The sequence below is a fragment of the Poecilia reticulata genome, chromosome 1 (assembly GCF_904066995.2).
Source record: "Poecilia reticulata chromosome 1, P_reticulata-male-v2, whole genome shotgun sequence".
In the NCBI taxonomy this organism is placed as follows: Eukaryota; Metazoa; Chordata; class Actinopteri; order Cyprinodontiformes; family Poeciliidae; genus Poecilia; species Poecilia reticulata.
Genome location: NC_088830.1, coordinates 21,194,288 through 21,213,185, shown reverse-complemented (window position 1 = coordinate 21,213,185; position 18,898 = coordinate 21,194,288). Strand labels below are relative to the sequence as shown.

General features: G+C 38.5%; 1 protein-coding gene across 4 annotated transcripts in view; it reads left to right on the top strand.

Moving 5' to 3' along the window:
- tbc1d1 (TBC1 (tre-2/USP6, BUB2, cdc16) domain family, member 1) overlaps nt 1-18,898 on the top strand; it is a 62,811-nt gene that overhangs the window by 40,924 nt on the left and 2,989 nt on the right. For all 4 annotated transcript variants that reach the window (XM_081608780.1, XM_081608774.1, XM_008412548.3 and 1 more), the window contains 7 exons: nt 3,902-4,102; nt 7,556-7,717; nt 8,989-9,147; nt 11,292-11,392; nt 11,515-11,658; nt 12,656-12,815; nt 14,688-14,857. In XM_081608780.1, the coding sequence (XP_081464906.1) occupies nt 3,902-4,102; nt 7,556-7,717; nt 8,989-9,147; nt 11,292-11,392; nt 11,515-11,658; nt 12,656-12,815; nt 14,688-14,857 (1,097 nt within the window). The remainder of the gene's footprint in view (nt 1-3,901; nt 4,103-7,555; nt 7,718-8,988; nt 9,148-11,291; nt 11,393-11,514; nt 11,659-12,655; nt 12,816-14,687; nt 14,858-18,898) is intronic.

Here is an 18,898-nt window from a genome sequence, read left to right as displayed (position 1 = left end):
GAACATTTGACAGCGCAGTCTAACCCCAGGCTACTTCAGCACTGCTCTGTTTAAGTATTTCTCTTAATTTTAAGCAAGTAATTTGTTTTGTATCATGCAATATCGATCACCTGTCGCAGAATTTGTTCACATTGAAATGTATGGAACTCATCCGTGGAAATACTAAACTTATTATTCTTTGGCTTGCATAATATTAAATCCTATGTTTTTATTATTGTAAGATCAAATTGTACATAGAAAAAATTTATTCTGGCAGCTCAAGCAGTTGAGTTGATGTTCTTAAGCTGAGTTTGGTCTAAACAGCTGGACAGTGACAGATTTTGTCACCTCTAACTGTTTGAATTTACACATTGCCATAAATATTGTTCTGACAACAAAAATAGCACATTTAAGCACTTTTTTTCTTCTGCCCGCTAGAGATGGCAAAGACCGTGGTGTTGATCTTTTCACGTTAGTTTGTGTTTACCAAACAAACACGGTAACTATAAGTAAGTCACAACCATGTAATTATGACAACAAGAAGAGATGGGATTCTGCTGCTTCATGCACATTCTGAGTCATGACTGTCCGAGGTTAAATAATCCTGATTTTTGTTTTAACAGGTTTGCTTAAGAGTTATTTGTTAGAGAATCTCCTCGCTAGATGTTTTTGGAAGTATTGTATTGTTTGCTCAGTGAGAGTCTTGGGAGCTTTGTGATAATTCAAAGAAGGTTTTGGAATTGATATTGTGATTCCAGTGTATTAGTGTAACAGTTTCATGCGTTCCTGATATTCTCCAATCCCACCGTCAACATGTCCAAACACAGCATGTCCTTTTAAAAGAAAATATCCAAAAGATAAAACAGAAACTTTGCTGTAAAATATACAACCTTCCTGTTGTCTGCTTTAAATCTTGCTCTCTCTGACTTTCTCACAGCCCTGATAAACCTTCGACGTGTCAATCACAGTTTTCTATCACCACACAGAGACTGAAAATAGTTCAATTTTAGCCTTAACAACTTTCGCTCCAAAACTGTTGTCATGACAATCTGGTAGCTGTTATATACTGTGTGTGCTAACTCATCAGACGGTATAGTGGTTATTGAAAAAGAATGCAATGGCTGGAACTAGGCCATTACAATGGAAAGACTGAAAACTTAAACATTGAGTGGATAGTAAGACTATTGACATTCATTTATCACATTGATTCTCCAGCAGGATGTTTATTGTACTGGCAACACAGAAAAATAATTCATATCCCTTGTTTGATTTTGTATATTTTTACAGACAGTAAAATATTTGTAAATCTCTGCTGTTCCCTACAGCTAACCTTGCTAACACGGCGACTGTTTAGGCTGCTTTACCTTTTCCAAACCACATATTTATATGAAACATAATTAAAATGTTCACTTCTAATTCTTATTTGATGGAAATAACATTATCTATTGCATGAGTCACTATGTAAAAATCCCACCACTTCCTGTAGTGCCTTTATGTTACCACTGGGATACATCAGCAATTTTAACATTAATCACAACTATAAATATTCTGGTTTATGAAATGATCACCTCCTCTAATGCAGCCATAAAAACATTTACACCAATGTGAAGGTTGTTTTCTGCAGATCTAGTCGTGACTTTAAATGTCCCCCTCATGTCTTCACCACCACTTTCTCTCACCCACGCAGGGATTTTCACTGGGGTGGTAACTTTATCTAGTGAGTACGTTGGGGAATGTGGGACTATTGTGTCCTTTTTATCTGCCATCCCACTGCTGTTCATTAGGGAGTAGGGAGGGCGTGCCTGTTTTCTGTTCATTACGCTTCCCTCCTCTAATGAAACCGGTAAGGAGCAGGGAAGACGTCTGTCTGCAGGAATAAAAAGATCTGAACTAAACATTTCGTTTTGAGTCAGCAGTAGGAAAAACAGAGCTTTTAGCGGGTCACTGCAAAGGACTTTGTGCTGGCTGAACGCGGCGCTACGTTTTGGCAGAGTTGGGTGTGTTTTTCTGAGCTCATGGGTGTGTCTAGAGCAGGGGTGTCAAACTCCAGTCCTCGAGGGCCGGTGTCCTGCAACTTTTAGAAGTGCCTCTGCTGCACCACACCTGAATAGAATAATTAGGTCATTAGCAAGGCTCTGGAGAACTGAGGAGGTAATTAAGCCATTTGATTCAGGTGTTTTGTACCTGTGGCACATCTAAAAACTGCAGGACAGCGGCCCTTCAGGACTGGAGTTTGACACCCCTGGTCTAGAGAGTGTGTGTTGGCATGGGATGGTGGTACTTCAAGGTCATGTTGACAGTCCACACACAGACAGCGCCAGAGGAAAGCACCAGTCTTGTTGACCCACTTTGTGTGTTTTGTGTGTTCAACAAAGTTCTAGCAATGTTGTTTGCCCAGGAAATGGCCTCTGCCACTTTGCAAAAATGAGTGGGTGTGAGGGGTTTTTGTGTTGTATTCAGGCATACACAGAGCTTTAACAATAAAGGGTAAATTAGGATGAGAAAAACTATGCAATTTATCTATTTTTTCAATGCAGGCAAGCCTCCAACTATGAAGGTTTTTTGTTCACACCCCACTCCTCACAGAGGTTCTGTTGCAACAGTGTCGCCGTCTGAGTTTGTCTAAGAAATGCATACCTCTATATCTCTCAAAAGATCTAAATAGCTTTTATCTAAATTTGTGTGTTCGTCTGCATCACCCCTGAATCAGTCTGCGAATTTACTTCTACCTGCAGAGCTATAATTCTTTATAGTGATGGCTGGTTTCAGCATGTCTGAGAAACTCTCTGACTCAGACATAAAGATATAACTGCATAAATTGTAAACCTGGCACAGAGTACACAGTTGTAATCCTGTTTGTCTATTAATGCCTTGGCATCAAGGTTTCTCTGTTTTATACGTTTTTTTTTTTTGTTTTTTGTTTTTATTTTTCAAAAAGCTGTCTTGCATTTTTTTTTATTTCTTCAGAAGAACGAAAAAGATCAGGATCAAATATGCATACCTATCTAGCACGGTGTGTGCGGATGCTTGTTTGTGCGTGTGGATGCCAATGTAATCAAACTGATCATGATTTTCCTAAGAACTAAAACAGAAGCATTATCTAGATAATTGATATGTCCTTCCTCTGAACAGCACAGGGTATTTTGAGGGTTGGGATCCACCCAGCACTTTGTCGCACAAGCTTTTTTTTTTTTTTAGTGTCCCTCCGCTTCCTCTTATCCTCATGCTCCAAATTTTACTCACTTGTGCTGTCAGTTGTAAATCACTCCATTTATTTTTTTCATTTTTTGATTCTTTGATTTTAAACATTTCACCCCAGAATCAGTTTTTCTTTCTTCAAAATATATAGATTTTGTAAATAATAAATTTACGGGTAAATCAAACCCACCACTTTCCAGAGGACAGATCACACAGGTGGGTCATTAAATAGATGCAAATCAGCTATTAAATGGTTAGCAGTGCAGTTTTCTACTTCCTTGCAGTTGCAGTCACTTACATTTATGGCGCAACATAAAAATTCTGGCTTGCTCCATTTTTCCAGCAATGAAATCTACAGGATTTTATTTCTGTAGCAGTGCAGAGGTCCGATGCAAGAGCACAAAGTTTCACAAATTAGGGATGTTTCGAAATGTCCAAAACGACAGAAAGAAGATTGATTTCTCCCAACATCACTAATGTGAAAACTGTTGTCATGCATCCTGCTGAATGCCACCACAGTGTCTAACGGTAGCACAACTTCTCAGCACAATCCAAACAGTTTGACTGGTATGAAAGTTACCAGACATCTAGGATTGTTGCATTACTACACTGACTTAAGCTGCATAATGACTGCAGCTCAAATCACAAACTAAGATCACACATTATTTTTGATTCCAGAATTAAAGCTATAATTTCTAAACATACATTTTGTTTTCCATTTCAGAGCGAGTGGATCCCTGCCTAGACGGGGGTCTGATATGTGTGGGCCAGGTGTCGGGGATAGGAAATGGAGACTCAACCATGAGAGCCGTGCCAGAGGAGGGGACGAAGAGGAGCAAAGTGGAGCTGAGGGAGCTGTGGAGGAAGGCCATCCTACAGCAGATCTTGCTGCAGCGAATGGAGAGTGAGAACCAGAAACTGCAAGGTGAGATGGAAGCATGGACAAGTTAAATGTTACCTGCTTGATATTACTTTGGGTCAAAGTAATATCAAAACTTACATAGATATTTGCTCATAGATTTGCAAAAATAATTCTAGACATCTATGTCATAAATTCAGCAGCATAACAAAAAAGAAATTGTTGAGGGAATCTATATGTAGACAATTTTGGCCTTTTTATTGGAAGTAACACCAGCTAAATATCCAGACTTAACAATATGAACTCATCACAAACATTAATGGATTTGAAATTATGAATTTCTCATCATAAATGTAATAAGATGCACAGAGAAATGGGCTGGTGATCAGAATCAGCAGATTTTCTAGATTTTCTACTCGGTTCTCCCTGACTTGTTTGGCTGGAAATGACAAAACTGTTATTAGTGAAGGCATCATAAACAACCATCTCCCGTTAGCAGCTCAAAACGCGCCAAAAAAATTTCATCTTAAATACCAAAATCTATTTAAACGAAATCTTTTTACAGTATCCGCGTCTTTAAGTTGTCAGTGCTTCATTTATAAACAACTATCACTCTATCTGTCAAAACAAGTTATTCCTTATGACGCATAGCCTGTTAAGATGTGCATTAAATAAGATTCTGTAATTAAGGGCACACCTTTTCTCGTGTAGAGCCTGCCACAACCTCAAATTAATAGAGCATATTATGTTTTGTTTGTGACGTTGCATGTGTTTACCGGGAAGTAAAACTTCAGGGTGTGCCAGGTGCTCCACCTCTTTGATGACCGAGTTGGCATGGAGCTACACTTCAAGTAGCTGTTTGTCATTGCCATAACTACCTGTCTTACTTGTAAACCCTTAAGTGATACACACCCATCACGCAAATAGAAATGATCACCTCCGCAGTTGGGTGGAGTCTGAGATATTGCCGTATTATTAAAAAAAAAAAAAAAAAGCCCTGCTGAATCTCTCTAAGCTAACAAATTTTCTACAGCCACACGCCCATCTTCGCATTTTTACCACATTGAATCTTCCCGGCAGAGTTGCTCGTTTGTTTTTTCTTATTTTGGAGCTCCACCTTTGTGTCCTACTTTTTGCCCGTTAGTCTGTGTGCAGCTCAGTTTGTCTGTCTGCCCTGTTTTTGGGTCAGCTATGAAAGCGCATGTGTGCGTTTCTCCTTCATTATGTGTGGATCTTTGTCAGCTCCTGGGTGGGGTATCCTGTCTTGTTTTGTGCTATCAAAGGCGGAGTGTTCCGGCAGCAGAGAAAGGGAACGAACCACAGAGTAGGAGGCTAGGAGAGACTGGAAGGTGGAGCCACTGCATGCCAGCTGGGCTGCTGCCAAAGAGCGAGTCTTGATGGACTTGATTCTGCTTGCTCCAGGCAGATAAGACAGACAGCCTCTATTCTTGCTCTGGGTGTGTCAACCACCAGCTCCTTCCAGTTTTTTATTTTATTTTGTATTGTCCTCTTTGCTGTCCAGGTCGTTGTCTCCTTTACGTATCTCTCTTTGACTGCTGATTTTTCACTTTATAATCAGCATTCCTTTGCAGCTTTGAAAAGTATGGAATTTGATTTAGATATTTTACAAGTCTGGATAAGTTTGGGAAAAGAAAATAGAGCAGGAAAAATATCCTTATGTTCACACTTTATTTCTGTTTTCTGTTTTAAAAATTATATCTATCTCTCTGTCACATATCTCTCTCCTTTCCCATCTACGGTCCCTCTTACTTTCTTAAGCTTTCTTACATCCTTGTGGTTCTTTAGGAAGCTCAAGTCTTGTTCATGATATTTTAAGCTTGACCTCACTCAGCAGATAGATCTGCATGGCATTTTTATTGTATATTTTATTGATTTTTTTTTTTGTTTTTGTACATCACAAATCGGTGGGAGAAAAAATCCTAGTTTGTGTAGCATAATGAACATAAGCCTTTCTGATGATTGTCAACAAACGTCATTAGTGTCATGAATCTATAAGGACAAATAACTTTAACTTCGGTCTGTGAAATTATGGTCTTTGAATGTGAAAAATTTGAAGGAACTTTTGAAAGCATTTCAGAAAAACAATTTAAACTTTCTAATGCTCAGAATCCGGCACTTAATATACTTATTGCATATTTTTGGTTACTTGTGTTAAAAGCAGCCAACCAAAGTGGTCGTGGTGTAACTTCAGTTGGCTCTGGATGTTTTTGGCTACAATTTTGTGATGCAATGATGATGCCATAATACCTTCCATTTCCTGGAAGACATAAAAGAACAGATTGTAATGCAACGCACTACACTGTCTCCATCCTGTCCCAAAGTGCTCATATCACTCCTCCGGATTCCCGGCCAAGTCACAGGCGGTCACTGGGCGTACGCCGCACATGACTGGGAAGGACGAAGGAGGGAGAGCGCGGCTCATGATTGACACAGATGTGGAATTATCTGAGTGAGGAAAGCGAAGCAGAAAGAAACAGAAGCAAAGATGAATTGTGAAGAGCCTGGAGAGGCAGAGAGGAAGGGTGCGGTCAAAAAAGAGAGGAACAGCAGAGGGGTGTTGGGTGTTTCCTCACCTTCTTTTATCAGGGTTGTGAAAATGGTAACAGAAATCACAGTTTTGTGTGGGTTTTTTTTTTTTCGTTGCTTCAATCTGACACTTCTGGGCTCGGTTACACCATGCAAATGAATTTCCCTCAGCAGGGAAGAGGTTGTAGCCATCTACCTATAGTGACGACTCTAATGCTCAATAACATACAGGAATTAAGTTTTTTTTTTTTTTTTTTTGCTTGTTGAAAATTACAGATATCCAAAGTATAATATTACTGAGTCTAACTTTTGCAGAAAAAAAATCATTTGTATGGCTGTTTAGTAATGTTTCTGCACAGGAATGCATGAAATTAACCTTCTAATTATGAAGATGTGGCATGTGTCAGCTTTGCAGCCACCGCCCGAGCTTTCTAATACATAACAGTGTGTTATTGTCATGCCAAGTGTGAAGCCACAGAGGAATGATGTCAGAAAAAGAAACTAATCAATGTGTGGCAGGGCTGGAAAGAAAAACAAGGTATACTGATATATCAGACTAATATAACCTGAGTAAATGCAGTTTTAAATGATGACTCTGAAATTATGGATAAATTTATTCCAGATGTAACTGGACCATGCAAAATATTTATGCTTTTTTACATGTCAGTCTATCAAACATTTTGTTGGAGAGCATCAAGATGTGTTTTGGACCCTTGTGTTCTTAGTCAGCAGTGGTTTTCATCTTGGATGGGTTTTTTTTTCACACTGATTGTTGAATCATGAATAAAAACATGGATAGAAAATATATTTGCACCACTAATGCAGCTGACGATCATAAACTCTTCCAATGACATAAAGGTAGCAAGGTGATCATGTGACAACACAGACAGCCATGTGTGAATTAAAGCATTGGTCTGACTGGTTTGGTGTATTCAGATCTTTACCTGTGTTGTTTTTGTGTTTGCCCCACAGCCTCAGAGAGCGATCTGCAGAACAAGCGCCTCAAGCTGGACTATGAAGAAATCACTCCATGTCTGAAGGAGGTCACTGTGGTGTGGGAGAAACTCTTGAGTACACCTGGCAGAACAAAAGTCAAATTTGACACAGAGACCATACATGCCGCAGTTGCACAAGGTACTCATTTGGCTTCTCAGATAGATGCATAAGGCAATGCTGCGTGGAACTATTTGTTCAGCCTTAAAATCAGCAAACATTTGCAAATATTGACCTACATGTGATGTAAGGGCCGTGCTGATTAAGTTTCTCTTCTCCTCGAAACTCATCTGAGTCACTTTAGATTTAGAGTTTCTGTTTTAAACATACCAGGAGGCAGCAGAGTTCTAGATATTTATTCATTTGTGTTCTTCATACCTTCAGCACCTTTTTTTAAAACTATCCACATGGTTAACATGTTTTTCTTCATTAGCAAAAGAAAAACCCCACAGTATTTATATACATTGAATTCTAAATATTGTTGATTTATATTTTGTGTAGCATATTTTCCTAGATACAGGATATGAATGAAGACAGGGAGACAGTGGTGAGGTGTGCAGTCCGAGTCAGAGACTTGGTTAAAGTACGGCTCTCCTCTGACCCCTTTATGTTTTGGAAAGTTGTTTCTTTTTTGCTTAAAAGCCTTGAATGGCTGCATGTTATCACTTATGTGACAATTACCTTTCATTTATTTTACACATTTCCCTTTTTCTTTTTTACCACCTTTATGTGTCGGGGGTCAGTGCTCTGTTTTGTCCATTGTGCAAAATCATAATTTTCTTTACTTATTTATTTATTTTCTATTTACATTAGGAAGATTATCTCTTGACATCAAAACTAATCTGAACAGTGGTGTACTTAAGAGATGAGATACGATAAATGTTAATATAAAAATCAAACGAGTAATTAGATTTTAAAGAAGTCACAAATGTGACAATATTTTCCTTTAGATGCAATAATATCTGGTATTAGTGGTGCTGGGTTATAAATCAATTTTATTAATCAAATTTTCTGTTTATGAAGATTACTTTTTTTGAAAACCCGGATTTTTTTTTTTCCACCCATCAACTCCAAGGGTTTCCATAGTTCAGAGTGATGTCAGCGCACCAAGGGCCTACTATCTTGTTTTACAAGCATGTTTTACAGCTTGTATTTAGTTGGACTTTGAATTCAGGTCAACTCCCAAAAGGAATGACTAAAATAAAGGCAACTTTTTCAAAATACTTTCTGAAAGATGGTGGGGGAAAATTACATCTTGCTCTGCTCATCTCAGTCGTGTTAAATACATGCTATGCAAGTACAGGCCATAAACCATACTTTACAGTCTGATGTCAAATCTTGGTCTTATTAGCATTTTTTTTAGGCACATTTGTCCCAAATCCAAGCATCGTTTTTCTGCCTGTTCCTGACAGGTGTGCCGAGGCAGCATCGAGGTGAGATCTGGAAGTTCCTCTCTGAGCAGTATGTGCTCCGGCAGACGGTTCCCTCTCGGCCCCCCTCCAACCACACTCCATACAAAGAGCTGCTGAAGCAACTCACCTCGCAGCAGCACGCCATCCTCATAGACCTCGGTAACATAACCACACCAGAAAGACAATTTTTACAATCCCACTTATATTCAGTACTATATTTATTGACTTTTACAGGTCTTAAAATGTGCCTCAAATCCTGCTTTTACCTTTTTTAAAAGAGGCGTTTTAGTGCCTCCAGCACTAAAACGTCTTCTGAAAATTTTCCTAAAAATTGTCTTTTTAATCTGACATCTTTTATTAGTTCTTCAGAGTTTTGCTCCATAAATTTTAGGGGTGAAAATGGCAAAGGATGTTTGTCATCATGAAGCACCATTTATAGTAAAACTTTAAGATAAACCGACACCTCTGTCTTCATCTTACGATCATATTAGGTCTAAAACGTGACATTCTCGTGTTTAAACTCGTCCTCCGTATTTCATTACCCTCTGCATGAAGGATTTCTGCTGCATTAGAGTTTGTAGTTGTAGCGATAAACGGAAGACGAGGAAAATTTGAAGGCGTGTAAACACTTTTGCAAGGCATTGTATGCGTTTCCTCCTGTTTTCAAAAGGTTTGATGTGTACAGTATAAGCAGTGTTGTCAGTATTTTTCTTTAACTTCAATCTAACAGCAAAACTACATCTAACACCTACCACCCAAAAACCCACACATGCGTATGTAGTACCTACACCCCACCCATACAACACCCACATACTTATATGGGTACCACCCACACATCTATCCCTGCTGCATTTAACCTCCAGCGTTTTTGTTTTTGACCGTGTCTCAGTCGTCTGCCTGAGCATCAGATAGGACCGTGATAACAAGCGAGACGCTTTACTGACACGACCTGTTGAGGAGGTGTGATGTGTTGCGAAGCTCATTGTTTATGATGTCGAGGAAGCGGAGCGATATACCAGTCAAAACACTTAACCTAAAATGCAAATTTCCTTGGTAACAATGCAAGTGTGTGAATTAGAGAGCCTCAACATCTGATGCAGACACGCTTTTGTTTGAGCTGGCTGCGGAATCGTGTTCGGTATGTTCAGAAACGTAAAGCCCTCCAAGCGCATTCCTCACATACGAACTCACAGGTTCCTCATTGTCTTCTTCACACATCACAAGTTTAGGTTCTTCAGTCTTAAAGTAGACATGCCTTCTGGTTTCATAGTGTCTTTTTACATAAGTCCATGTTGGTTTAAATAGCTTTCTTTCCCTAATTAATGAAATCATTATTTGAAAGATGCTTTTGGGAGTTCCTCAGGCTCCCTTTGGTTTTTATTAAAACTTGAACGATGATCTGAAACATTTAGATGCGTCAGGAAAATTAGAGGAAATCTGTCAAGGAGCAAATACTTTTTCATGTATCTGCTCTGTTACTGAGCCTGTTGTCCTGGTTAAAGTTTTTAAACAGTGGTGAGTTAATCATAGTGTGAGATGCCGCTTGTTTAGTTTGCAATAACAGCATTTCTTTAGTAAACGCTTGGTTGTTTTTTGCAAATAATGCATCTGCTTCTAAAGAAATACTTCTGAAATCAACATGTGAAACATTCAGCCCTTTCTGCTAGACTTATTAATACAGTGTGGGGCTGATCTGTTGATTATTATTTGGGTTAATTGATCAGCAATCAGATAGCAAAATGTGATCAAGAGGAGATATTTTGTTTTTTCTTTTAAAGAATTTGAACGAGGTGAAGCTAAATCTATACCACTTGAGGAGTTCTGGTATGAACATATTTTCAGACAGAACATCTTTTTTTATCTCAAATGCAAAATATATATATATATATATTTTTTTTTTACAGTTTTGGTTTGATTACTTTTCTGAATATGTTCGAGGTTTTTTCAACAAGGGGCCTTTGTTTGAGTCTGTATAATTTGGTTAATGATTCATCAATTATTAAATTAGTTGATTATTTCAATAATCAGTTCTTCACAAATAATCGGATTAATCATTTCAGTCTGCTGGCCTTCAGTGCTCAGCGACAGGCAGAGTAATTGCTCTGCACTCCTCTGTAGTCAATACAGCAGGAAACAGTTCTGGTCTCTCCAGGGAAAGAAAGGTTGGTGGTTTCAAAGTGGTAGTTTTTTAAAACCTTTGTAAGCCATCCACTCTTATTAATATTTTGGGATTAATTTTAGCTCTACATAGGGCGCTTTTAATGGTTCTTAATGGATAAATAAGATGGTAATGTCTCTTCCAGGTCGTACTTTTCCCACTCACCCATACTTCCAAGCGCAGCTGGGAGCAGGGCAGCTCTCACTGTTCAACATACTGAAAGCTTACTCACTGCTTGACCCCGAGGTAAGTTTTTTTTTTTTTTTTTTTTTTTCTTCATGTTCGTCGGTGGAATGAAAGTGAATGTCAGGTTTCATTTTTCTTAGAGGCATAAAAACTCTTACTTACCATTTATCTTGTTGCTGTAGGTGGGCTACTGTCAGGGCCTGTCCTTCATTGCTGGAGTTCTGCTTTTGCACATGGGGGAGGAGGACGCATTCAACATGCTCAAATTTCTAATGTTTGATGTCGGGCTTCGTAAGCAGTACAGGCCTGATATGATTATCCTGCAGGTAAGATGCAGATTGTTTCCCTATCTAAAGTCGCTTAGTGCATTCCTCTTTGTTTGTTTTTCTTCTTTAACATAGTAAAAATCATCACTATGATTATAATGGTTGGCTTGGGTAGAAATTTATTACGATTGATTCTTTGACACTTGAATTTCCTCATCTGTGAAGGCCAGAGCTAAGCTTTTAAGTACGCTGTTGGTGTGCTGGGTTTTTCTTGGCCTCGAGCGTCTAATGACGCTCTGACTGCACTGGTAAGATTGTTAGATTAGCGTTTTATTTGATCTTTCACTTGGACAGAGCTAAATGCAGATATCACCTGATTTTATTGTATTAACTTGCTCCTATTTTGTTGGAATCAAAACAGTTTGAATCAATGTGGCGTAAGAATGAGGTTAACCAGGAGGGATGAACATTAAACTGATGCAGCTCAGAGTTTTAGACACGAAGCCTGAAAACTAAATGCGCCATTGTGGCAAGTTGCACACATATATTAATAAAATATGTGTCGTAAGATTTTGTATTTGTGAAGTGACATCTCCAATGACATCTGCAGCACTGAAAAAGCACCTTCATTAACCGGCCTGTATTAAAGCACCAGATTTATTAATAAAGTTGGTTTCTCAGTACTTAAAGTGTTGCCTCCCCCGGTGAAGATGTGACGGCATCTGTTAAGATATTTTCTACGTTGGTCATGTGATACTGTATGTATTTATTAAATAATAATAGTTTTATTACTCAGTCAAGTAAGAATCTACAAAACTACCAGCATTATAAGACAACAAAACACCTGTGGAAAGATTTGATATACAGTAATTTCATTAAATAAATTCCAGACAGTATTTTTTTTTTCTCAAACTGTTTTCCTCCTGCAATTTATATTAAACATTAGAGCTAGATAAAAGTTTAAAAACTCAATGTTTGGCTTGTAATTGATTCACTTTTAATTAAATGTAAGGTAAAAGTATAACATGTTGTGGGCCTGTCGGTTTTCCTCCATCAGATTCAGATGTACCAGCTGTCTCGGCTGCTTCATGACTACCACAGGGATCTGCACGGCCACCTGGAGCAGCAGGAGATCGGCCCCAGCTTATACGCCACCCCCTGGTTCCTCACGCTGTTCGCGTCACACTTCCCCCTCGGCTTTGTGGCCCGTGTCTTCGGTAAGATCTGAGACCTTCATGCTTATGCACTTAGAGATTCGGCCCGCACTGTAACTGCTTGTAATCCTCTTGCTGTGACTAAGATAACCACATTTACTGAAGAGTAGAAACCATGTCAGGGAACGGAGAACTTATAGGTTTAACTTGGGATAAGAGTTTGTGATGGCAGAGATGAGCCTAATGTGTAAATAATAGAGATGTAATGATAGATCCAGATCACATTGAGTTCATAAAAAAAAGTGATTTTACTTTTGGGAAAAGTAGCCATCAGCTTTTTTTTTTTGTTTGATTATCTACAGATAAAAGAAAAGATTGTATGTATTCTAGGTGTGACGAGCTCATTTAATCATACTTTCAAAAGTATTCATATTTATTGATGCTCTCATTGATTTAACAGTGGAGAAAATATTAAAATGAGCAGTTTTGGGGAATTTGTGAAAATGCAATAACGATAAATACATTTCTATCATGATAAATATGTAGGAGTGGAATGGATGGGATGGGAGCAGAGGTATGGAGCCCAACATGTGATGTCTGACCTCGCACTGTGGTTGTTTGTCCCGTCTCTCTGTGTTCCTCTGTGATGGTAACAGATTGTACTCGCCTCTCGGACAATCGCTTTTTTAGTTAAACTGACATCATCAGACATAGTGTCATCCTAACAAGAACTTGATAATTCTTTTCCAGACTGATGTTACATTGACAGTTAATTTATGGGATTAATATTGCAAGAAGATCTTGTTGGATCCATCCATCCTTTTCAATCCACGTATCCGGGGTCGGGTCGGGTTACAGCAGCCTAAGCAGAGAGGCCCAGACTTCCTGTGCCCAGCCACTTGGGCCAGCTGCTCTGGAGGAATCCCAAGGCGTTCCGAGATCACTGTCCCTCCAGCGTGTCCTGGGTCTTCCTCTGGGTCTCTTCCTGGTGGGGAATGTCCAGAACGCCTCACCTGTGTCCAGCAGGCATCCTAACCCGACTCCTCTCCACGTGGAGGAGCAGCGACTCTACTCAAAGTCCATCCTAGATAGTACGAGTCAACTTGATGCACGACTCTTATTACACCCGCAGAAAATGGGTGTAAAATATTAAGAATACTTGATAAAATAGTACTCTAAAGTGTTGGAGTATATTTTCAGTAATTGTCTCTTTAAGAATAGACTCTTTAGATTTCAACCTCAGAGTGAGTCACAGAGTGATGATTTTCAGAGTCACTTTTTGACTTTTTTTCCTCTGCGTCTTTTTATCTTTAAATGTTTTAACACCCACTTAGTTTCTATCTCCTTTTTAAGCCTTATCTTTTCTCTCCTTCATTCCATCCTTAGTATTGTTGTCATGCCTAATTTCTTATATCGGGCTCTGCGACTGAACCAGACTTGCTGTCTCCTTGAGCTCATCTGAGCAGAACGATCAGTGTGTGTTCGTGCGTGTTTGTGAATGAGGGCGTCACGTGTTGGGTATCGCATGTTGGGCTCCACACCTCTGCTCCCATTCCTTATTCTCATCTATGATCTCATGCACTCCTGCCTAACCCAAAACCACACCCTGATGTATTCAAAGAAAGACAAAAAATACAAAAGCACACCCTCGCTTAGCTCTGCAGATTCACTCTAACATATATTTATGTTTGCTTTTGCATTTATTCTATTGACGTCAGCTCATTATTCTGTTTTTAAAAACAAGCCTTTAAGTCACGCATAAATACTTCACTGTCACCACCTGTCATGATTTGTATTTATTCAAATGCATCCTAATAAGTTTTCACGTCAGAGCTTTGGTTTTTTCCCCCCCATCTCTTTTGTGTTGTACATCTTTTTTTCCCCTCTCTAATTTAGTAACCTTTGACCAGCTTTTTTTTCTTCTCTCTTTACCAGATATGTTGTTCCTTCAGGGTTCAGAGGTTATCTTCAAAGTAGCCTTGAGCCTTCTGGGCAGCCACAAGCCTCTGATCCTCCAGCACGACAGCCTGGAGTCCATAGTGGACTTCATAAAGACCACACTGCCCAACCTCGGCCTGGTGCAGATGGAGAAAACCATCAACCAGGTGGGAATTAAGACACTAAGCTGGCTTAGTTTAAAACGCAACTGCATCTCATTCATCCTTGAATTACATTCAACTTTAAAAGTTTACATTTTCACTTCTCATTGTTTTCATTCTTCCCATAAAAACTGATACGGACACACCTTAGTAGCCTAGACTAGTCCGGAAGAATACAGCATTTTACTTTAGTAATTTCAACAGCTCCCATGAAAAGATCAAACAAGCAACAAGTCCGGGCAGGTTAATGTCTGCATGTTCATGTCCGTGTGTGCAGGTTGTAGCCCACACAGTCCTGCAGAAATGCAGCCACTCATCACACCTCAGCAACATAAAATTGCAGCGGACAAATGTTGAATGTTTGCTGTGACTGGATACAAACAATCAGTTGAGTTGGACTGGGATGAGACTGCAACAGATTGTCACATTCAGATGTTTTTACAGAGCCTGTATGAAACTACCACAGTTGGACCAAGTGATTTAAAGACAACTACAGAGACATAAAGTGACATTTAGAGGTTCAAGAAACTTTTCTATGCGTTTTAAGTTAATTAGCTGATGATTAGGGTGTGACACAATAAGATTCCAATGTTTAACTTTTCACAATATTCTAATTTTCTAACACAAAATTTTGGGTGCTCATCATCTCTAATCCATAATCATCAAAATTACAAGAAATAAAGGTTGGAATATTTCTCTCCTTGTGTGATGGATCTATAGAATAAATAAGATTCACTTTCTAAAATGAGTGACACAAAATATTAAACATTTTTCATAATGTTTTAATGTTTTTAGCTGTACCTGTGATCAATGCTAAATCAGTTTTGGCTTCGGTTGCACAATTGTTTTCTTCATCAGCCCCCAAATAAAAATAAATGTCACCAAAATGTATGGATCCTCTAATTAGTAATCCAAGACTTTCTGTTTTCCAGGCGGATAAGTATAACCTGAAACAGATCCTCATTTCTTTTAGCTTTTACATTAAATAAAGACCCATTTGTATCTTTCTACGACACAGAGAATAACATGTTAATGGAGGTAAAACATGAAACGACCATTAGACATTTTACGCAAAATCTGGGCTTTACACTGAAATATTGGTCAGTACAGTCAGAAGAAAAAAAACATAAAGTCAAATAAACACAGAAATATTTCACCAGACACAATCAGCCCTCAGTGGCCGTCACCGTCCCCAGACCTAGATCTTACTGTTACAGTGAAGAAAGGGGAGAAGAGAGAGATTTTGCAACTCTAGAAAGATGATCTAAAGAGAGTATTCCTAGAGGAAGGATTCCTTTCTCTGTTCGCTCCAATGTTGTGAAATTTTATAGGTTGAGACTAAATACTTTCCTGTTGTACAAAGTATTAACAGCAGGAGATCAAGAACAGTAAACATGACACTGGTGTGTTTGTTTAAAACAATTATTCTTAATTTTATTTTCTCCTCTGAGTAAATTAACTTTAAGCAAAGTTTAGGTTTCGTAGTTTTCAGTGTAAAATTACAAAACTGCAGTAAATGGGGCTCCACATGGTCTAGAAATGTGGATAATGAAAAAGATAGATTGGACATTTGCCTTCAACATCCATCCATCGCCAAACAGTTTCAACAATTAATTAATCGTAAAGTCTTGTACTTAAAATGCAAAAATGTGGCTGAAAGGGACCTCAGAAAACTTCCGTAAAAAATATTTAGGGAATGTTGTGTAAAATGTTTTTTTATTTTATTTACCACTTTAATAATAGGGGTGGCAACCAGTTTGTCCAAATCAATAAGTTTAACAATTTGTATGGTTTCTGTTCAGGTTTGTCTTTTTTATTATTACATATAAATTTAATGAAAAAAAAAAAAACTTTAGAAGAAACATCATTTAGGAGTTAGAAATATAACATTGTAAAGATTTAAGAGTGATTTAGAAAATGATAAACTAAAGCGGCACACAATGAAAAGCATTTATTCTTAGGTTTTACTTTGATGACTCCTTACATAGCTTAAAATCCACCAATATTCACGTCTCCCATGTTGATTTTAAAGAGCTATTGCTGAAAGTCATCATAATAAAGTAATTTGTGGGATGTAGAACCAGAATTGATTGAGTTTGAAAAATTATCCTTCACCACAAATTTGTTTACATTTAAGATCAGAGCAGATTTACTGTTACAACCTTTTTAAAAAAAATTTAGAGACAACATTTGTTTGACTTTGCAAAAAACGTTGCCAGTTTTAGACTTTTTGTGGAGTTTGCTTAAGTCTTAAAGCAAGTATTTGTGAACAATAGGACAGTAAATATCACCTGACTTTCGGTGTTGACTCTGAATCACTCCTGATTGCCGCCTCCGTCATTTTTGAAGGGATTAGATGGATCTGTGAGTTCTTGTATCTTTTCTTACGTCAATTTCACTGTCAAAATTCCTGCAGCGTTTTATTGTGTTTGTTTTTGTCATTTAATACAGGTAACCTTTTAAACTTGCCTCAGTTCCACCTCAGCTCTGAGTGACAGAGGCTCACGTTGGTGTGAGCCACGCCCTGCCTTTCCAGCAGCACCCAGTGCAGCTGTTGTGTGTGTGTTAAGTCATTTAAAGTCAGTGTCATTCCGCCGTTTTTAGAAAATACATAAGATCAGGTGTACCTGCTGAATGTCTCCAATTACTAACATCCCTGATTCTGTATTTTAGAATATTAACCTACAACTCGTCAAGCAGCCGAGTTGATGCTTTAATTTAAAGCTGTTGGGTATTACAAACTTAACTTAGCTTCAGGGTTACCTTTGACATTTGCATGATGCAACAAACTGGTTTGTCACTGGTTATTTCCCTCTAGAGTTGGTTCTCCATTTCACATTGCAGCCAGGTTTGTAGGTAACCAAGTTTCAACTTCAGCACAAAAAGCACTTTTAGTTTGGGAGGTTGGTTAAAGTTGCGATGATCTGTGAAACTAGAGGCACATTTTATTGATCAAGATCTGTTGTAATTAACAGATCATCCTACAGGGCTCTAGAGTGAGATCAATTTGATCAGATCAGATTAGATTTCTAAATGTTACACTTTAAAAAAAAAAAAAAAAGTCTCATGTCGCAATAGCGCTACCAGTTCTTGGGGGTAATAAAAGATCCGCTTTGAAAACAGACGCACTTTGGGACCATGTTGTAGTCTAAACCAATCGGAGACAGTGAAAGGCGGGAACTCCTCTCTGATTGGCCGTGGACCAGACCTTACGTAACTACGTCTGTACTCTGCAGTCAGCGGTGAGTAGGCTAGGCTAGTAGGCTACGAAAGCCAAGTAAGAGTGGATTTTATGTGGTTGAGGAAAGAAAATGTAGAAAAGTTGAGGTCTGAACCATCCGAAAAGTCATTACCATTACTCTGACTCGGAGCTACCAACGCCCCTATGTTACGTGAAGTTGTGGTTCGGAAACGGTCTCAGATAACGAGCCACAAACGATCCACTCCGAGCCAGAGCCACTGAAATTAACAGGGGGAAGTGTTTTATAGTCAGCGCCTTCGCCAGTTTCGCTGGCCAAGATGCACTAAAGCCAAAAATATAATGCACTTAATTTACTGTAAAGAGTGTCGTGCCACAGTAACTATTAGTTTCTCCTATGCGTACTGGTCAGGAAGTGCGGGTCCATTTGCGTCTCAGTTCCTGCAAACGAGACTTGAAATAGTGAATGTAAACTCGGTTTATAAATATTTACATAATAAATAAACGGCGCTGTGTTCGTTTTGTGATGCAAGATGTTGTATCTGCGGAGACGAACAAAAAAACGTTCCTGAGTTCACTGGAGAACAACTATTTCTATCAAATATTTTCATAGCCAGATAGACGAAATGAATGAATCATATTAAACGCAAAATGCAATAAAGTAAAATCTGAATAAAGTTGCACTTGGAATTATTTGTCACGTCTGTCAGATCTAGATTTAAACTCATTCAAACCAGGTAGGAAATGAGCATCTCTTAATATGTTATTTAATGTATCTTGAGATGTAATTCTGCTCCAAATAAGAAACTATTTTCATTAGATTATTAGTCATTTACAGATCAATATTA